This window comes from Aspergillus glaucus (genome assembly GCF_001890805.1).
Source record: "Aspergillus glaucus CBS 516.65 unplaced genomic scaffold ASPGLscaffold_22, whole genome shotgun sequence".
Classification (NCBI taxonomy): domain Eukaryota; kingdom Fungi; phylum Ascomycota; class Eurotiomycetes; order Eurotiales; family Aspergillaceae; genus Aspergillus; species Aspergillus glaucus.
The window spans coordinates 1-19,241 of record NW_019170474.1 but is presented as its reverse complement, the minus strand read 5'-3'; the positions used below and the strand labels follow the sequence as shown (position 1 = coordinate 19,241).

The 19,241-nt window shown below is 49.6% G+C and overlaps 9 protein-coding genes across 9 annotated transcripts; 3 read left to right on the top strand and 6 right to left on the bottom strand.

The window, feature by feature from the left end:
• Positions 1 to 95: 95 nt before the first annotated feature.
• On the top strand, positions 96 to 982 carry ASPGLDRAFT_38655 (uncharacterized protein; the record flags this gene model as incomplete). Its single annotated transcript, XM_022544974.1, has 2 exons — positions 96 to 236; positions 299 to 982. 2 exons carry the CDS (start codon positions 96 to 98, stop codon positions 980 to 982), a joined length of 825 nt encoding a protein of 274 aa, XP_022397337.1.
• acoC (aconitase family protein) lies at positions 929 to 3,997 on the bottom strand. Its single transcript, XM_022547445.1, has 8 exons — positions 3,726 to 3,997; positions 3,257 to 3,666; positions 3,021 to 3,203; positions 2,608 to 2,967; positions 2,025 to 2,562; positions 1,670 to 1,974; positions 1,439 to 1,616; positions 929 to 1,363 (listed from the first exon to the last, which is right to left on the bottom strand). The coding sequence occupies exons 1-8, from the start codon at positions 3,901 to 3,903 to the stop codon at positions 1,014 to 1,016; spliced, it is 2,502 nt and encodes an 833-aa protein (XP_022397336.1). The 5' UTR covers positions 3,904 to 3,997; the 3' UTR covers positions 929 to 1,013.
• Positions 3,998 to 4,369: 372 nt separating this feature from the next.
• ASPGLDRAFT_134209 (putative plasma membrane H(+)ATPase) lies at positions 4,370 to 7,585 on the bottom strand (the record flags this gene model as incomplete). The annotated part of the gene is made up of 4 exons (XM_022541274.1): positions 4,370 to 6,076; positions 6,126 to 6,809; positions 6,865 to 7,088; positions 7,147 to 7,585. 4 exons carry the CDS (start codon positions 7,583 to 7,585, stop codon positions 4,370 to 4,372), a joined length of 3,054 nt encoding a protein of 1,017 aa, XP_022397335.1.
• A 774-nt stretch (positions 7,586 to 8,359) lies between these two features.
• ASPGLDRAFT_51049 (uncharacterized protein) lies at positions 8,360 to 8,925 on the bottom strand. Its single transcript, XM_022547444.1, has 2 exons — positions 8,878 to 8,925; positions 8,360 to 8,806 (listed from the first exon to the last, which is right to left on the bottom strand). The coding sequence occupies exon 2, from the start codon at positions 8,663 to 8,665 to the stop codon at positions 8,477 to 8,479; it is 189 nt and encodes a 62-aa protein (XP_022397334.1). The 5' UTR covers positions 8,666 to 8,806; positions 8,878 to 8,925; the 3' UTR covers positions 8,360 to 8,476.
• A 23-nt stretch (positions 8,926 to 8,948) lies between these two features.
• ASPGLDRAFT_28677 (glutamate--tRNA ligase GUS1) lies at positions 8,949 to 11,150 on the bottom strand (the record flags this gene model as incomplete). Its single annotated transcript, XM_022543778.1, has 2 exons — positions 8,949 to 10,829; positions 10,890 to 11,150. The coding sequence occupies 2 exons, from the start codon at positions 11,148 to 11,150 to the stop codon at positions 8,949 to 8,951; spliced, it is 2,142 nt and encodes a 713-aa protein (XP_022397333.1).
• Positions 11,151 to 11,360: 210 nt separating this feature from the next.
• Positions 11,361 to 12,385, top strand: ASPGLDRAFT_69126 (mitochondrial 54S ribosomal protein uL1m; the record flags this gene model as incomplete). Its single annotated transcript, XM_022549328.1, has 3 exons — positions 11,361 to 11,620; positions 11,679 to 12,243; positions 12,293 to 12,385. 3 exons carry the CDS (start codon positions 11,361 to 11,363, stop codon positions 12,383 to 12,385), a joined length of 918 nt encoding a protein of 305 aa, XP_022397332.1.
• On the bottom strand, positions 12,256 to 13,692 carry ASPGLDRAFT_817367 (COG2 family protein). The gene is made up of 3 exons (XM_022550131.1): positions 13,645 to 13,692; positions 13,492 to 13,594; positions 12,256 to 13,431 (listed from the first exon to the last, which is right to left on the bottom strand). Exons 2-3 carry the CDS (start codon positions 13,507 to 13,509, stop codon positions 12,568 to 12,570), a joined length of 882 nt encoding a protein of 293 aa, XP_022397331.1. The 5' UTR covers positions 13,510 to 13,594; positions 13,645 to 13,692; the 3' UTR covers positions 12,256 to 12,567.
• Positions 13,693 to 15,203: 1,511 nt separating this feature from the next.
• ASPGLDRAFT_156361 (uncharacterized protein) lies at positions 15,204 to 16,899 on the bottom strand (the record flags this gene model as incomplete). Its single annotated transcript, XM_022542373.1, has 2 exons — positions 15,204 to 16,265; positions 16,336 to 16,899. The coding sequence occupies 2 exons, from the start codon at positions 16,897 to 16,899 to the stop codon at positions 15,258 to 15,260; spliced, it is 1,572 nt and encodes a 523-aa protein (XP_022397330.1). The 3' UTR covers positions 15,204 to 15,257.
• An 840-nt stretch (positions 16,900 to 17,739) lies between these two features.
• Positions 17,740 to 18,987, top strand: ASPGLDRAFT_51045 (uncharacterized protein). The gene has a single exon (XM_022547443.1). It carries the CDS (start codon positions 17,937 to 17,939, stop codon positions 18,573 to 18,575), a length of 639 nt encoding a protein of 212 aa, XP_022397329.1. The 5' UTR covers positions 17,740 to 17,936; the 3' UTR covers positions 18,576 to 18,987.
• Positions 18,988 to 19,241: the final 254 nt, after the last annotated feature.

The following is a 19,241-nucleotide window of genomic DNA, read 5'->3' as shown; positions in this document are numbered from 1 at the left end:
TGTAATCGATCAGCTGACATCTAGGCTTCAGCTTCGCATCTAGACCACATAAAACAATACAAACACATCCTCAAGCAGAAAAACCAAACCACACCATGCCATCTACATCAAACCCCTACATAATCTTCACAAAAACCGCCAAACACCAAATAAAACTGCTCTCCCAAAACCAATGCTGGGCCTGCACCGGTACATCCCCAGATATTTCCCTTGTGGTAGACTGGGACTATCAAAACGTACGTACGCCCTTGCCCTTGCCCATAAATAAAACAAAGTGAGACGGTACTGATAAATCAAGCTTAACCACCTCACCCAAAGAGGCCTCCTAAACTACAACCCTTATTCTCCTGATAATGGAATCGCGCTATGCGGCACCTGCAAAGTAAACTTCATCCCAAATAACAACGACCCCGGCTGGATCTTCACTCCCTCCGATCTAGAATACTTCATCGAGTATGAAGAAAAAGACTACCACTCCCGCACACAAGCAGCAAAACACGACATCCTCGCACCCCGAACCTGCCCCTCAACAAACGACTACCGCGCTCACCAAACTTCCCAGGGCATTATCAACGAAAACGAAGTCGGCGGTTTGTATCGAAAAATTTGGCGGAGGGATTTCCAGCCTATGATTTGTGAAAGTGTGGTTGAGGAATTGGTTGTTTGGCATGGGGCGCCGATGGCGGCGGTTACGAGGGCTTTTGGGGTGTTTGGGTTGGAGAGTGAGAGGGTTCCTGGGGATGTGCTGGATGGGTTGAGGAGGTTGAAGGAGTTATATGCGAGGCCGGCGCCGAGTTTTCGCAGGATAGGAGTGTATAGGGGATGGGATCGGTGGATGGTGGGAGTGGGGTTTGTTAAGGATATTGCTGCACTTGAGGGTAATTGTGATGATTTAGATTTTTTTGAGACTACGCATTTTTTCTTTTTTAGCAAGGTTCAATTGAAGCATATTAGAGAACGTAATGGAACCTGGAATTACTGATGTCCTCTGATGCTTTGAGAAAAGTACATAATCACCATTCCAGCGAGGGATCAATAGACTTAGCTTCCATCGACGACCCTCCCGTACGTGCGTCCACCTCACACAAACTATCAAACACACCCTTCCCAAACTTCTTATAAGCCTCCGCCAGACCCTTGTTCTGCAGCATTTTAATTTCTAGATTATCGAGCTCGAAGCTCCACTTCTGTTCTCCGATGGTGATTTCCCGGGAGTAGACGTCAATTATGATCTCGGTGCCATCCGTTGCACTCTCGTAGAACGCATCATCCTGTATCGTAATCCCTAGAAGCCCTAGGGTAGGCTGATTGCGGCCGTATATGAAGGCGAAGGACTTGGCGATTACGCATTTTACTCCGAGGCCTATCACACATTCAACTTGTTAACAAAAGCAAAAAAAAAAAAAAAAAGTAGGAAGGGAGGAAAACAAGAACATACCAATAAGAGCCCTAGGCGCCTCCTCACGAGACGACCCACATCCAAAGCTCTCACCTGCCACGATGACTTGGCGACCTGCTTTGACGGAACTTCGGAACGCAGGGAACGTGTGTTCCATGCAGTGCTGGCCTAGGGCTTCGTCTGTTTCGCATTCGACGAGGTATTCGGCTGGTGCTAGCTGATTGCTCTTCTCAGTACCCGGATATTATTAAAAGGTAAGAGTATACTCACTGCGTCAGTGTCGATAAAATCCCCGAGGGTTTGGATTTTGCTCGAGATTATCCATGTGTGATTACCAGGCGTCTGCTGGTCCACGCCAAAATCTGCTTTTACGGACTGCTGACTGGGTTGCGGCCTCGGAACGCTGGGCTCGACATATACAACCGTGTCAGTCTGTCTTGAAACGGTATTTTTCCGCGTTAAGGCTTTATATAAGCTTCTGTCCACTTTCACGAGAAAAGGCGATGGGTCGACTAGTGACATTGAGAAATTCGATGCTGCAACAACAGCTGCGGAGCTGAGGTTGCCAAACGATCCTAAATGGCAGTGTTAGTACTCATATCCAGAAGTAGTCAACGTAACCTACCCCTGCCCATCCGATTTTTAAAATTCCGATTCTGTGACGAAAGCCACGTCTCCCCCACACCCGCCTGATCAGCCCCCATTCCAACACAAAAACTGCATCCCGGAGCAGACTCCCAAAACCCAGCATCCTGATAAATCTCCGTGATACCCAATTCCCGCAACCGTTTAGCTATTGGAAGGGAGCCAAACACTACATGCCTCTTTCCCTTTTTCAATGGTAGGCTTTGCTGTAATCCGACTTGTAGGACAAGTCCGCCTAGGATCAGGTCTTCTTCGGTTGTGGTGCAGGCTCCGATGAAGACGCCGTCGAAGGCTATTGGGGAACAGTCTTTGACTGGGATGATGTTATCGGGGGAGGGGTAGAGGGCGATGTAGGGTTGGACGTGTGTGAGGTTGATGGTGAAGGTTTCTGCGTATTGGGCGTTGTCGTCGGGGTGGAAATATAGTGGTGAGGACTTGTAGACGGTTCGTTTTCGACGGTTGATATAGTTTTGCACGACTGGGTCTGGTATGAAGACTCCTGTTATAGCGCCGAATTCCTAGTCATATCAGCAGAGCTTCTGAAAACAAGTGGATAGACATACCGTGCACATATTACAAATAGAAAACCGATCATCACACGAAAGATACTTCACACCCGGCCCCCCAAACTCCACAATCCTATCCGCAGCAACAGTATTCCGCTTCAACTGTCCGAGTATATGAAGAATAACATCCTTCCCTCCAATACCAAACCCTGGCTTCCCTACTATATCAATCCTGATCGACTCTGGAATCTTGAACCATGAAGCTCCAGTAAGCAGTGACATTGCTACATCTGCAGCCCCTAGTCCGATTCCAAGGCAACCCACGGCCCCGGAAGAGCAGGTGTGTGAGTCGGAGCCGACTAGGAGCATTCCGGGTTGGGCTCTTTCCCGAACGAATTCAGTGTGGAGGATGGTGTACTAATCAACCGAGATATTAGTTTAGTCATACAACTGAGCAACGCAAGACATACATTCTTTCCCTTATAATCCGTCAATTTAAAATCCCTCTGCGCTTTCTCTGACTTATCAACCAGTGCCTTAACCTTCGGAAGATGTTCAATTCTTGGATCGACGATGTGATCTGCGGCTAACCAGAACCGGTCGTTACGCCAGATCTGCGTGGCACCGACTTCGTTGATTGTTTTCATCATGCCCTAGTAGCATTATCAGTGTAACGAAGCAAGTCATTCTTCGAGAATTGCCAGACCTTCCAAGATACCTCCGACGCAAGAACCCAATCCACAGACACCGGTACCACATCCCCAGCCTTGAGCCCAGCGTGCCTGTTTCCCGGAAGCATATGGTGCATAAAAATCTTCTCCGAAAGTGTCATAGGCCGGCGCTTCTCAGCAGTACTCAACTCTATACCAGAAACCTGCTCATGGGTACTAGCGTATAGCCACGAATCAACCAGAGACAGTACTTTCTCACAATAGGCGTCTGTAAGCGGACGTGTAGGACTGAGACCTTGGCCTCCGAGCTCGCGGTCTTCGGTGCAGAGGTAGAGTACGTGGTCTAGGGCGTCGGAGAGTTTGGATTGTCCGATTTCTGAGAGCATATTGGTTATGGTTTGTAGGCCTGAGAGTGGGTTGGTGGTTGTTGATAGGTTGATGAGATCTGGGATATGGGTTGTTGTCAGTAGGATGAAGTGGTATCGAGGGTAGGAGATTCATCACCATTATCTGTAGAGGCTTCATGGCTGCTTTTGTTTATACTGTCGACGACAGAAAAGCCTGGACCAGAATACCGCGTGATGAGTTCAAGACATTGACGGAGGAGACTTGCGTCGTTCTCGCTCAGATGATGGCCGAAGAGCACCTTCAATGACAACGGGTTTGATGTTTTGGTTTCCATGGCTAAATAGAGAGCAACCGAGAGAATCGAGGCTGGATGGCTGATGGAAGGTAGGTTGATTCACTCTGTCTCCATACCAAGAGATAGAGCAAATAATTCCCCGAGGATTGTGGTAAGGATGGAAGGTTGCGAGTCTCGCAAACGGGCAGTTATTGACCTCGAGTAACCGTCACATGATATCCATGTGAATCTACAAGAAATTACACATAAAACAGTTGTCAAAGGTTAAAACAAACCGACATAGGTATATATATTAATTAAACTATCTAACTCCAATAGAACTACCAGATATTAGGGATTATGTAGTAGTAGAGTATACCTTAGATAAACCATTTTTCCACCAAACTCGAACTCCGTGATATCAAATGTAACATATTGCAAAACACACATAGTTAACGAAAAAGGGATTCTGAAAGCCAACAAGAGAATATGTGTTCCCGGCCGGCATAATTTGACACCCCATACTTTACTCCATCTCTTCCTCTTCCTTGGTCGCAGCAAGATAGTACCGCCCCTTTGGCTCTCCCTCTCTGTCGTACTCGATTGTAAGACGCGACAGATGAGCGAGCAAGTTCTCAATCCAGAGATCACCCTTGTCGCGCTTTTTCCGGCCCAAGTCATCAAGCCACTTGAACTTGTTTAGCATGAAGTACACCAATGCGATGACGATTTCCACGCCGAGCGAGTAGCCCCAGACACGGACGACAGTGACGATATCAGTCCATCCGTTTCGGGTCTCGACGAATGACGTTGGCGGGTTGGTAGGCATGTCTTCGTTACTGAACCAACCGAACAGACAGAAGATGGTGGCCAGCGCGTCGACGCCCAGGATGGCGGTGATGAGGTGGATTGACGGCCATGTGTCTGCTCCTCGTGTGACGAAAATCAGCCAGTTCTCTGTGAGCGCGACTTCGAGGAAGAGGACTTCTTGGATGGAACCCCAGTTTTGGATGATACCGCCGTTGGGTAGGAACATGGTACCACGGACCACCCATGTTCCCAGTGCGAGCAGGATACCGAGGAGGACGGAGATGAACCAGATCTTTGGAAGTTGCCATTGGACGGGTCGCAGTTCGAACGATGCATGGTCATAGGCCACTGCAACAGTCGCAAGGTCGGCGAAGAGGGCCAGGAAGACGATCAGCTCGACACGGATGTTTTCATTCAAGATAATCATGGACGTGACCAGGTAGATCTCCAAATGCAAGCAAAGGGCAATTCGGTACTGGATATAGGCTTTCATGCGGTGGAAAATTTGTCGGGCGACCTTGATCGAGTCAATGATAGTCGACAATCCAGGTTCCAAGAAGACAATATCCGAAGCAGACTGAGCTGCCTCAGAAGCTCCTTCCACTGCAATACCGCAATCAGCTTTCTTCAACGACGGCGCATCATTAACACCATCTCCGGTCATTGCAGTCAAATGGCCACGTTCCTGGAGCATTCCGACCACCTGATATTTATGCTCAGGGAAAACTTCGGCAAAGCCATCTGCCTTTTCGACCAGATCACCTGCCATGGCACCACTGAGACCTCCATGGATCAGCTTATCCGAATTATACACTTTAGTCCCGAGCGCCAGCATCTTGCAAGTTTCCTTGGCAATAGCAAGAGCATCACCAGTAAGCATCTTCACACTGATACCCAGGTTCTGAGCTTCGTGGATCGTCTGCGCCGTATCCTCGCGAGGCGGATCAAACATCGGAAGCATACCGAGAAGAGTCCACTCTTCGCCTTCTCTCTGAACTGCGACACCCAGAGAACGGAAGCCACGACGCGCAAATTCAGTAGACATTTTCTTGTAGGCGCTTGCTGTTTCAGGGGAGCAGTTTGTTAGCTGCAAAACCGCCTTTGGAGCGCCCTTGGTGCATGTATATCTGACTCCGTCACATGTGGCGATGGTCACGATACGCTTGGAGACCGGGTCGAATGGGGTGAACTTTTCTGTTTGCCATCCCCTGCGGAGGATTTCCCTGGCTCCTGGATAGCGTCGCAGTGTAAGGATAGTGACCTTGTCGATGGGATCGAGCGATTCAATGTTATGCGAGGATGCCAGAGCAGCCACAGCAAACATCCAGTTGACATCAACACCCTCGGACACATATGGGTCGCGAATGCTCAACTTGTTTGCCGTAAGTGTACCGGTCTTGTCGGAGCACAGGATATCGACACCCTATTATTGCGTTAGTCTCGTCCAGTGTCCAATTGATATAGTGACATACCGCTAAAGACTCAATCGCAGTAAGCTTCTGCACGATAGCTTTCTTCTTAGCCAGATAAGCTGCTCCGACAGCCATGGTGGTAGTTGTCACGACAGGCAAACCGACAGGAACACCGACAATCAGCAAAGCCAAAGTGTAGTGTAGGAGCGTCTGCTGACGAGGCGAAGCAATCGGAAGACCACGGAAGAAACCACCAATCCACGCAGCGAGAATCCAGGCCATAACCAGAATCAAAAGAGAAGTACCGATGTTGTCCATGACAAGTTCAAAATGGCCAGCACCCTGAGCCGATTGGACCATAGTGGCTGTACGCCCGACGAAGGAGTATCTCGCAGTAGTTTGGACAACTGCATAAGCCTTGCCGCGCTTGCAACCAGTCGTGTAGAAAACAGTCTCTCCCATATAACGATCAACAGCAAGAGACTCTCCGGTGATGGCAGAATGGTCGCAAGCCAGAATGGGGTAGCCTCGCTTCTTGGCCTTCTGTTGCTCCTGTTCTTTCTTTTCTTCATCTCCATCGCCCTCTTTGACCTCTTTGTTTTCTTCCTCCTCGGAGCCAGAGCTGCTTTCTTCGAGTTCGCCACGTTCTTGCAGCGCGCGGAATTCTTCCCAGCCATTGGAGTCCTTGTAGTCGCAAATAACCTTGGAGTCTGCGGGTACAACTTGACCTTCACCGATAACAATCTATCATTGTGTCAGCACCGAGAAGAACGGCACCCTTTCTGGGGTTGCTACATACCACATCACCAGGCACGAGCTCTCGAGCAAGAATTTCCTGTTCATTGCCGTCACGGATAACCAACGAACGCATGGCAATATCTCCCTTAAGACTGGCAACGACGTCTGCAGCTTGCTTCTCTTGGTACCAACCAACAGCAGCGTTCAGACACAGGATACCGATAATCACACCAAAATCAACCCAGTCTTCCAAACCACCAGCAAGTAGAACGGCCAATTCCATGACTGGAAAACAAGTTAGAGACAGTCCAAATGGAATGGCTAGTAGAATGTGATGATTTACCGTAAAGAATAGGACCTCTGAAGTAGGACAGAATCTGAGCAATCGGATTCGGCTTCTCAGAAGTCAACTCGTTCCATCCCGATCGCCGACGTCGATTCGGGGCTTCACTACTAGGCAAACCCTCCCGAATATCCGTAATACGCCACTCATCAGGAAACTGGCCCGCATTATCACCCGTCTTCCTGACAAGCACCTTTCGCGTCTTCCAAGGAGCGTACCAAAGCCTTTTTTCTATTTCCTCCTCGTCGGGCGCGTGTCCGTCTCCTTCACCCGCCTCGCGGTAGGTCGAGACGTACTTGACAAGCTTGCCATACTCGTCGAGTTGGCCCCAGTCCTCCTTGATGGATGCTCGGGAGATACGTCTCGAGGGAGCTTCGGAGACCCGTCTGGGGGCGTCTCCGCGCTCGACGTCACCGCCGGAGCTGCCTTGCTGGGCCATCCTTGTCTCTTTTCAATCACTTGCCGCGGCAACACGATAGTTCAAACTGGCTGCCTCGCTCAATACACTCTGCTGCACTGCACTGCACTGCACTGCACTCTCCGCCAGACACACTCTGACGACAAAATGGGCGGGAAAGGATTAAGCAAAGAGAGAGGAGAAAAAGGGAAAAAGAAAGAAGAGAAAGTCAGAAACGATCGTTGGGTGGAAAAGACTTTCCTTACGATATTATGACCACCCAGTGGGAAAACAGGAACAGAAAGTTGCTGTCTCGCTATTAGAAGTTACAGGGCAACGACCCTGAAGTCAATCGTTACCCGGAGCCAATGCGTTCCATCCTATCAGACTATCATGCTGACGTTGAGACTAGAAAGCTACCGGCAAGGCTGGGTATACAAAAGAAAAACAAGTTGCTTGGTGCGCATATCGCTGCGTTTCTTGTGCTTCCCGGGACTCCGGGAAGTCAGTGACTCTCGTCGAGCTCTACAGTGTCATGACGTAGAATAGGCTGATGGGCCATTTAATGGCCTTGCATGAACCGTCATCCTCCTTTCTCATTCTTCCAGTCGTTCCGGAGATATCCATACTGGTCCAATTGACTTTGTAAGACCCGCGGTATGGATATGTCTACCATCGGCAGGATACCCGAAAGAAACCGTGGACAAGCTGACAGGAGACGACGAACGAGGAGAAGCAAGTCATGTAACGCCAGACGTGGTTCAGTGCGAGGAATTGGTGGTTGCAGGTGTCATTGGCATGCTGGGATTAGAGTGTGGTCCGTGGGACGTTGGCGTTGAGCGGGCCGGGAGATCCGGGCCTCCGCGGTCACGGGACCACATCGGAAGATACAACCGCCCTTCAACTGCTCCTAAGTGGTTGTCAAGAGGATTCTTAATGAATTGTGGCCCCGAATTGGTTCCTCACTCTGAGGCTGTCTCGTAATCGATTGCCGTGGAAGTATAAAAACGGAGGGTTGCTTCGACTCTGACCAGTTTCCCTTTCCGGACAGCCCATAACGGCCGTCGACCACCCGTAGACGTCATGAATGTGATGTTGAAGAGGCTTAAAACATCTCGTCATGATAGAATTATGAAGTTTTGGAACTAGTCTCCGCCGTGATCCGGAAGTGTCGGAACCCTTGCTACATGTATATTTCGCCGGAGCAGACAGATTCAAGCATGGATAACGGCATCTGATCGGTTGCGAGATTCAATATCCCTACTAAAAAGCCCAAATTAATGTAATCTTGAACTGATATGATACCAAACCATGAATATATATTTTCTACATACGGAGTGAGATATCTTGTTCTGACGTTCGTATATCCTCATCAATCATCGGTAGCATCCGCTCATTAACTAATTTATTTTCCAGTCTTGCCGGTAGGGATGTTGAACAGAACAGCCGGCTTGCCCGGCGAGTACGCCTGGTCAACACGGTAGTAGCCCTTGCGGTCGAACTGGATAATGTCACCCTCCTTCAGCTCAGCGACATTGCAGTCAGCAACGGCGTCGTCGCGGAACTCGGTCTTGGGGTTCAGGACATCCTCCAGCTTGTCCTCCTCCTGCATAGCGTCCTTGTTGAGAAGGTAGTCAAAGTCAACCAATTCGATAGGGACCAGTTCCTGACCCTCAGTGGACAACCAAGTAACCTTCTTTTCGGTCTTCTTGACATCACCCTCCAGGTGGAGCTCGAGCTCAAGTCCGGTGACAAGACCAGAAGCAGAGTCGGTCTCAATCTTGCGCACGAAGGCGTTACCCCAGTTCATGACCGTGATCTCCTCATCCTGTTTGAAGGTCTTGGCGTCTTCCTGCTCGAAGAGGATCGAGTTGCTGAAGACAACCTTCTTGGTACCAACAGCAGCGTTCTTGGCGTGCTTCTGCTTCTCCTCAATGAATGGAGCATCAGGGGCACCCTTGACAATAGCCTTGACGGCATCCTTCTTCAGGATAGCAGTGTGGCGCGGTGCAACCGGGTCGATGTACTTCTTGTTGGTAGCCCAGAAGAGAGTCCAGTCAAGGTTGATGATGTTCTTGCTGGGTCCCTGTCTCAGGATGAACTCCCTAAGAGCCGGAACGGTCATACCGCGTCTGCGAATACCACGGATAGTGGGGAAACGAGGGTCATCCCATCCCCAAACGACGCCATGGTCGACAAGCTTGGTGAGCTTTCTCTTAGAGAGCAATGTCCGGACGAAGTTCATGCGAGCAAAGTCCCAGATATGAACGGTACGGAGCTTAAGAGCATCGATCATCCATTGGTATTGAGGGTTTCTGTCACGATACTCAATAGTTCTCAGAGCATGCGTAACTCCCTCAAGAGAGTCCACAATGGGACAGGCGAAGTCGTAGGTGGGGTAGATCTTCCACTTAGGACCAGTGCGGTGATGCTCCGCAGGGTTGCAGCGGTAAATGACAGGATCACGCATGGCCTTGTTAGGGTTGTCAACGGACATCTTGGCACGAATACACCACTTGACGCCGTCGGGAGTGCCGTTCTTCATGTCCTCGAAGCGAGCAAGGTTCTCTTCAACCGAGGCATCACGACGCTTACTGGGCAGACCGTCAAATCTCTGGGCGGCCATTGTCTCCTTATCAGTATCGTCGGCATATGCGTTTCCTTCTCGGATAATCTGAAGAGCGTATTGGTATAGCTCATCAAAGTAGTCACTGGTGTAGCTCATCTTGTCGGGCTTAATACCCATGAGCGAAAGGTCCTCAATGATGGCATCCTGGAACTCCAACTTCTCGTTGGAGGGGTTGGTGTCATCGAAACGGACAAGGAGGGTTCCGGCGTACTTCTCGTGGGCAAAGTAGTCGTTGAGAAGGGCGGCCTTCGCGTGACCGATGTGGAGATATCCAGAAGGCTCAGGAGGGAAACGGGTCACAACTCCCTTGTCGGTGTTCAGGAGGCCAACGTCGTAGTTAGCGCCCTGGCTGCTCTTGCCCTTCTTCTCCTTGGCTGCCCCGGTCAAGCCTTCAAGGGCCGAGCTGGCCCAGGGGCAAAGCTCCTCCAAAAAGCGGAACCACCGAGTCAGATTCACGAGCGTTCCCTTCTTGACAGCAGAAATAGCGACCCGGTTTCCTCGGACGGCACCCCAGAGCGCAATGTCAGCAGTAGAGAGCGCGTAGCCGACGACAAAAGATCGAAGCATGAGATAAGCATCGAGTTTCTGGAGCAGAGGTTCGACGGCCTTGAAGTCAAGGACGGTAAACGAGACGAGCTGAGAGAGCCATTGGTTCTCCTATCGTACAGAAGAGAGTCAGAAAAACGCGCTGTATAGACTGGGGGAAGCGTGACTCACGGTTTTCTCATCCTTGCTGTTGAGGAACGGGAAATTGGCACGCAGCTCCTGGATGGCCTTCTCAGTACCATAGACCGGAGAGCCACTGGCACCAGTGAACTGCACAATGGCCTTTTCGCCCTCGTGCAGAAGAGCAGTGTTCTCGTAGTTGATCGCAATCACCGGGGTTGGGCGTGCGGCGTTGACGGAGGTAGCAACGAGAAGCACCGGAAGCAACTCGGCCTGATTGGCCTGCGAGGCCAAAGTAAGCCGACAAGACATCCTGACGACGAAATCCGCACAGGACAAATGAAGAATGAATAGAAGTCTTGTCGTCGCGGGGAAGAAGAGAAAAAGTTGGAGGGGCAATGGCATAGGGTGGTTCCGCCGGCGTTATGTTTATCCGACCCAGGTCCGAGAGAGATGCTTCGGAGCAGAAAACATTCCCCGTCGCCAAAAAGAGCCCGAACGCTGTGTCGCAATCTCAGCACCATGTCTTCGTACGGTTCTGCCTTGCCCTCCGCGGCAAGGAGTATTTTGTCGTCATGTCGACCTGCAGTTCGCCAGAGTCCAATGGCTCCATTCCTCTCGACCTTTTACCAACAGCAACTTCGTGGAGCCAAGAGCAATAACCCCCAAGCGCAGGGCAAGGGCAAGAAGGCAGCGAAGGCGAAGCCGAAGAAGGGTGCCAGGGAGTTTATGCAGAGGGATTTGAAGGATATGCAGCAGTTCTCTCTTTGCGATGCCATGAGGTATGGAATTATTGTGGATTACCGGCTCCGGATTGTCGACGGAGACTGACTTTACCAGGTATATCCGTGCGATGGAAGTCGGTCGTGAGCCCACCGTCTCGAAATACGAAATCCACATCCGGTTAAAGACGAAGAAGGACGGTCCGGTCATCCGTAACATGCTCCGATTCCCACACTCCGTCCAGACCGAATCCCGCATCTGTGTCGTTTGCCCGTCAGGCACAAAGCACGAGAAGGATGCTCGCGCAGCAGGAGCAGTCCTTGTCGGAGAAGAGGAGGTTTTCGACGCCGTGAAGAACGGTAAAATCGAGTTCGACCGCCTCATCTGCCACCCCGACAGTTTGGCTGCGTTGAATAAGGCCGGGTTGGGTCGTGTCCTTGGTCCTCGGGGGTTGATGCCTAGTGCGAAGACGGGTACTGTGGTTGAAGATGTGGCATCGCGAGTCGAGATGTTGCGGGGCGGTACGATCTACAGAGAAAGAGATGCCGTGATCCGGATACCCATTGGTCAGCTGGCGTTCTCCCCGGAACAGTTGCGTGACAACCTGCGGGCAACCATTGACCAGGTCAAGAAGGATGCGTCTGGGCTTAACGACCGCATTGTTAAGGAGATCTATGAAGTGGTGAGTTGTCTTCAGAGTTGAATCACATGGCATGTCTAACATTTATTAGGTGCTGAGCTCGACGCACGGTGCTGGCTTCAGCTTGAATGGCGAGTTCAAGTCGGATGACTCGCCAGATGCCACGGCTTTGCGTGGTGTGTAAAATAGTCTTTCATGTCTGACAATTTCATGCGTGTACAAATTATGTTATTTTAGGAAAGGGAACGGTGTATCACGGTAATGAGTTTTTGCGATATATACCTGTCTACGGACGAGACATGAAAATGAAAAGAAGTTAGAACCCAAACGCCACCGCTATGCAAGGAACCCGGATCATGGCGCAGTCTATAACTTGAGATTCTTCAGCGCAGTTATTGCACTGGGATCCTCACCCATCAACTTGTAGAGACTGAGAACCGATAACATCTTCGCATCACGTTTCTCGCCGGCATTCTTAGCCTGTTCAAGAGCCATCTTAAGGTCGTGAAGCACAGCGGATCGGATCTTGTTTACCCGCGGCTGTTGGTTGAGTAGAAATGGGTGATCATCCCCAATGCGCGCAGATAGCCGTGTGACGGCGACGTATTTCTGGATGTGATTCTCGAGTCGCTTCAGCGAGACAGAAGCCGCGGTGCCCTGGGGAGCCTGCCCATCATCACTCTCACTCTCATCACTTTCCTCCAGGAAACCATCCGACTCCTCATCCGACTGTTCGCGCTGGCCCTGATTATTCTTCTCCCCAATCATCAACCGCTGCTCCAGCTCCTCAATCCTCTCCGCAACATCCAACAACGCCTGCCCAACATTCGCATCCTTCCCCAACTGTTTCTTCTCCCCCAATAATCCCTCCACCTCAGCCCGTCGAGCCTCAACCTTATCCCTGATCGCATTCACATCCCGCTGAAACGCCAACAGCCCGACGCGAACTTCCTCGGCTTTTTCCTCACCACCGTGTAATGCGTTCCCGAGCGATAAGAAATCCTGGTAATTCTCGTTGACGAGATCGAGCAATTCCCTGCTGAGCAATTGGTCTAGGTCGCGCAGTTCCTGGCGCAGGTCTTCGAGGCTTTGGTGGCGGTTTCGGAGGGAGGAGAGGTATTGCGCCGGGTCGAAGTCGGGGGTTAGGAAGGAGGCGCGCGAGAGGGGTTCTGGGAATGGGAGGGTGGAGGTGTCTTCATCGAAGTCGGAGGAACCGTCGGAGTCGGGGAACTGCATGTAGTTAGTATTGGGTTAAGGAGTGAGTATATAGGTAGAATAATGAATTCGTACAGGAGGTTTATCCACCATTTTGGTTCTGTTGATGTCTTGCGATTGGCATAGTTAGCGTAAGGGAGGCGGCCGGAGTCAGATGCGGATAAGTTGGCGTTGGTGCCTGAGGTGTCTTCAGCATCAAGCCCGAAGTAGGGCATGGATTTAAGATACTGTTTGGCAGCGCAAAACGACAGTAATATCCCAGCAAGGCATATTTAGCATGCGATAACGCTTTAGATGGAGTTAGCTCAGTATAGAGTGGATAATCACTAACCCAGAGTCCGTTCTCACCACATCCTCTGTTACTATGCACAGGTTAGATCACAGGATTTGCCCTGCAGTCCGGCGAGCCCGCAGCACTTTCTCGCGTTTGGGAGAGTGATGAATATAAACCCAAAGTTGGCGTGCTGTCAAAGACTGCTTCCTGGAAGTTACAGCAATAATATGCACATTCACCCTCGTGGGACAGCCCACTCCACCTGAGACCGCTTGACTGCATACTGAGGACAATTTACTGTATGACGCACCATGTCAAGTATACAATAACAGCCAGTGAAAAAATTGCATTGAGAGCTGACCAGCTACATATTGCCGTCTGTCGCCGGATTGTATCCCAGCTTGTAGCCGGTATTCTCTTCTGTACCGTTTAGTCGTTCATAGCATACCATTTCCTGCTCAGCACGAATATCGCGTATCAGTCGTCATGTCGTCAAGCGCTTCATCGGTTCTCAGTTATGCATCACCTGAAACAACAGCCACTACCCCTCCAAGTAGCGGCTCAAGTTTCAAGCCCCGAAAGCTCCGAACTCATGGGTCTAGCGCCCTGGACTCAGGCTTAGGCTCCTCTATCGTTTCTCGCGGTGGAGGTTGAAGCTAGGAGTCGTGGGATGCACCAGGTGGTGCCTTAATAAATGAGGATTACCGCGTAGGTGGTCCGTTACTATGCGCAGTTCCCGTGCTTAAGGTCGAACTCTCCCCAACCAGCTCAGAGCTGTCGTGACTGAGACGCCCTCATTGCTCCAAGATATCCGAAGTGCATTAGGTCATTTTGCAATCGTGGATGCTGAAGTGACTATATGCAATCGTCTTTCCAAGTACTGGCCGGAAGAAGTCGCCATTCCAACTGTGCTTGTGATAGCAGCGCGCAACCAGGTGGACAAGTGACTGATTGCAGCGCAAACTATGTACGGGGTACTATTGAATAGAGGATTTCGTAATGTACAGGTCGAAATGGCGGATCCCAGGGGCCTTCAGCCTGCGTCATGCTCACCTGTTTATGAGGCGGACAAAATTTATCCCAATTGGATGCAAATATGCGAGAAGATCATTTGCTCATCAGACTTGACTGACTGGATTGCTGTTGAATGTTCCAGATATGGCGGCGACATAGCGGCGGTACCGCCGCTGTGTTTTGAACGGTTTCCACTTTTGCCGATGCAGAGTGTTCTCTTCAATGGCACCAAAACACACCTCCTTTTTTGACAGCAGAAAATGAAGGAGCCAAATATTGATAGGGTAGAGTACATGTGCGTCCTAGCACAAGAAAACATAAGTTGAGACAAGAAAGTATGTCTCAGAGCAGAAGAGCATTGTGTTGTGGCAAGGCATTGTTCCTAACAATCAGAAGTGTCCTATAGCAAAAACCTTTTGTTTCAGGACTCCCTGTACAAGAAAGTATGCAGAGTGACAAGAAAGTGTGCCGTTGTACTAGAAAAAAAATCTTATAATTTCCAGACTTAATATTGCACACACAATTTTAAATGTAGTTCCCAAACGCCATGGTTTCAGCTTCTGTTCGAGTATACAGATACCGCCTTAATAACAGGTCTCCTAGTCTTCTCCCGATCAAAAACCTGTGCATGATCCAAATGTTCATACCACAATACTTCGAGCCCAGAACCCACCCACGGCTTCCTTTTCCATGCATTTTGCGTCTCTCTGGTTTCACTACCAGTAGATGCTGCCTCTTTGCTCGCTGTCAGAGTTCCTTCTGATGAAGAACTCATGAGGTATTGTCCCACCGCTTCAGCATCCACGATCAAATCCTTGCCACCTAAAACAACCGTAACATTCCTTCCTCCTTGATTGTTGTTTTCGTTCAGCCCAAGGTCCTCTTTCCAGATTATATTCTCATTCCAGGAGAACCTCCTCGCCAACGTATGCGCAACACCTATATCCTTACTTGCGAAATACCATATCTGGTACTCATTTGCCCGCACTGGCTGACGGGCCGTAAAGTTGTATGCAACATCAGGCAGATGGAGGAGGAATGAGATTGGGTCAATGAAGACGGCAGGGCCAACGTACAAAGTGGCGAGAACAGATTTAAGGAGGTGCGTGGCAATTATGGAACCATAAGAATGAGAGACAAGGACGAATTTGGTCCAGCCGTGGTGCTTGATAATCTTCACGATTTCCTGGGTCATAACATCTTTATCTAGTGCTGAGTGAGTTATGCGAGAGCTCACTGGCATGATCTCAAGTGCGATAATCCCAACCTCGTCATTGTCATCTCTGTCATTCGCCAATTCTTTGGCAAGCTCTCGCAGGAAATTTGTATAGGGGTAGAGTCCAACACCAATTCCATGTATGAACAGCACAGGTAGCCTTATTTTGGATTTATGCTGTCGGTGCCAGTATGTGAGATGCTTGACCGGTGACCGGTGAGCTGAGAATAACGTGAGAGGACGGAAGGGAAATAGGGTAAAAAAGCACAGGAGAGAGGTGCGATGGAAATGGAACCCATTATATAACATCGAGCAATACATCCAAGCGTCGACCAGAGACACGCACTATGGGGAAAGGCAAAACGTAGTGAGCATCTCATAGTTTTCAAAATGACCAAAAGGGAGGTGAACATACAGTGTACCACAATAGACTACGATGCAAACCATCAACCTCATTCAGCATTGGTCCCAAACCCTTCACATTGCTCTTTCCTGATGGCAGCTCCCTTCCAAGCAATTTCTCCATATCTCTCGTGTAGGCTTCAACCTCAGGCTCATGTTCTTGTACCTGCCCAGGATGAAAGAACGCCCATTTAATAAAATCTTTGACATTTTCGCGCTTTATGTGGTCGTTCTTTGTGACCATAAGCCAGCGACTGAAGTATTTCTTGGGATCCCCTAAATTGCTCTTGCAGTACCTAAATAGCCTCTCTCTTTGCTCTTGTGACATTGGTTCATGATAGATCGCAGAGTGTTGGAGGCTGTATCTGAGTGGTAGGAAGACCCCAGTAAAAAATACTGCCTCTGCCGCAAGCCAGACTTCGATAGGGAAGGGAATGCGATAGCATTGAATAGATTGGGGTAGAAATGGGCGAAGTAGCAGCCAAATAGTGAACAAGGCACTAGTGGGGGCAATATTGTGTAGGAATAGGATGCAGGCACGAATAAACATATACTCGGCGAGAGATGTTCCGATCATCGTAGTCTTGAAATGTATCTTCTTTTGTTTTTCGATCAGTCGGCTTTACTGCAGAGTCAGTCAACTGTGGAATTCATGGGGGTTTTATATAAGTCAAAAAAAATGGTTTCCAGGTATTCCCCATAATTCCCCCGCGGCGTTTTTTTTTTTTTTTTTTTTTTTTTTTTCAACTGGAGGTGTTTTCAACTGGAGGTGGAATTATACCGATGTCATATACTCTCTCCAGCCACTCACTCAAAAAATGTTGATAGTAGGGCAGTAATGTGCCCCTCTCCCAAGCCACACCAAATTTTATCGAGCGGACGCGTCGCTCTGTACGATCTATTCTATCGTACGAGTCATAAATATCCCGTCCTTCTTATACCTGGCCGGATTAATGTCATTCGAGTTCCATAAATATGACATGGGCCTATGGTAATCGGAAGGGCTCCATCTGCAGGGTATCGATTTGCGTGACAATCAATCACTGTAGAGGAGTTCACCGCTGAGGCCCAACTTCTTCCTGTACTTGGCGATTAGACTGTTGGGGTCGAAAGTTGAGAGCCTGAGATCGTTGTATGGATTTATCCAACTGATTTACTGAGTTCGTCAATCTGATTGATAGGCAAGAACAGTTCAAAAAACAATCTACTGGTCAAACTGCATATTGTTTGGAACAATCATTTTCATCCATGTCCCCTGGAGTCAGGCATTCTGCATTGGAGCTCCCAAAACTACGGGCTATAACCTAGCATGGAGAGTGAATGGTTTTGACTGTTGGAAGGTTGATTCGTTTTGGGGATGGGGATGGGGCTGTCATTTGCTTGTCCGGGCTCGGGCTTGAGTTGTTCGATAGAGGTGGTGGGATACCTGAAATAGGGTGGAGAGATCTCTCAAGAGTCCAGCAGCTGCTCGCTTGGTTGACGTCACTCTACCCTTTACGTCATCTCAACCACAACTCACCCAGAGAATGCGGCTCCTCCAAATTATTTTCATATGCTAGACTCCGACGTGAGTGAGAGCAGGAGCAGATACCACCAGCTTCTTCAAACGGTCTCATGAAGTCATCCAGTATCATCCGCGGTTTCTCTCCCTCCCATATCTCTTACTCCTACCAGTTACATCCGCCACTCGCAGATGACACTCTGCTTGCTGAATGCACAGCTCACCCCGAAGTTCATACGATGAAAAGGAAAGATCAAATGTTTACTTCGAACGGATCGTCTTGGAGTGATGGAAGCTCGCTTGATGAACATATAGCTGCTGTGAGCGAAGCGCGGTTACGCAAATCCTTATCCGAAAGCCTGATTCTGTCACGTCCTTCTAGTGGATCCGCATCTTTCGATGTTAAGGTGGAATCAAGGATGATCAAACCGAGCAAAGAAGGCATCTGCAATGACAACGACGCTATCGAGCCAGATGATGAAGAGGTCTTCGAAAGTTTAATCGACAATGATGATGACTCCTCTGACTGGGAAAACTCCATCACCGAAAGTGGCCGATCCAGTGTTGACGAGAATAAGCTCTTCCAGTGCGCAGATTCACGTTCGGGCAATGTATCACGGCAATCGTTGCTCACAGCGATGATGCGTCAGTCTCCGCCGTTGACTGTCCACCCTCCTAAAGCAATGAGCGCAGAAGGATCTCGATCGTCACCTGCACATCAACGGTTGCATACTCCACCAAAAGGTTCTTGATAACTTCACATGATGACGACGACCTTGAAAATACCTTGAAAATGCACGGTCTCGGTAGTCCTTGTTCCAAACTGATCGCTACGACGCGTTCCTCTTCTTTCCCAGTCGCCCTTTTACCTCGCACCACATGGAAGAATATGCTAAAAAACCACTGCCAATGCTGTTTTCAAACGACAATATAAAGAACAAGAAAATTCCAAAGCTGGGCAAGGTGACAAGGCCACTTCTGGTCCGTCAACAGAAAAAGAGCAATCCCACGAGAGCAACTCATGGAACCGCTACTTCGATCACGGAACGTGGGAATCCCATGCAAAGGATGGTAGTACCATGATTAACCGCACTATTATTTAATCAAGTTTATTGTCCATACCGAGCCCTAGAGCTATGACAGACCATTATCCGTGGACTTGAGGCCGTTAGCTATTCTACAGTCTCTTATCCCTATAAGTTCCTGGGGCACTAGCCCCCTTCCATACTCTTTCTGATCCTTTTCCTCGCCCCAGACCGCCTGTTTGCGCAGGGCTTTCGAGCACAGTGCTCTCCTTGTGTTTCGTGCGGAATGGGTGCGGCCTAGGCTGACTCCAGCTTAGGCTACCCTTCCTGCTATCCTTCTCCTGTTCGAATTGCCTCCTCCAATGCTTCCAATCCCCATTCATCGTCCCTTTG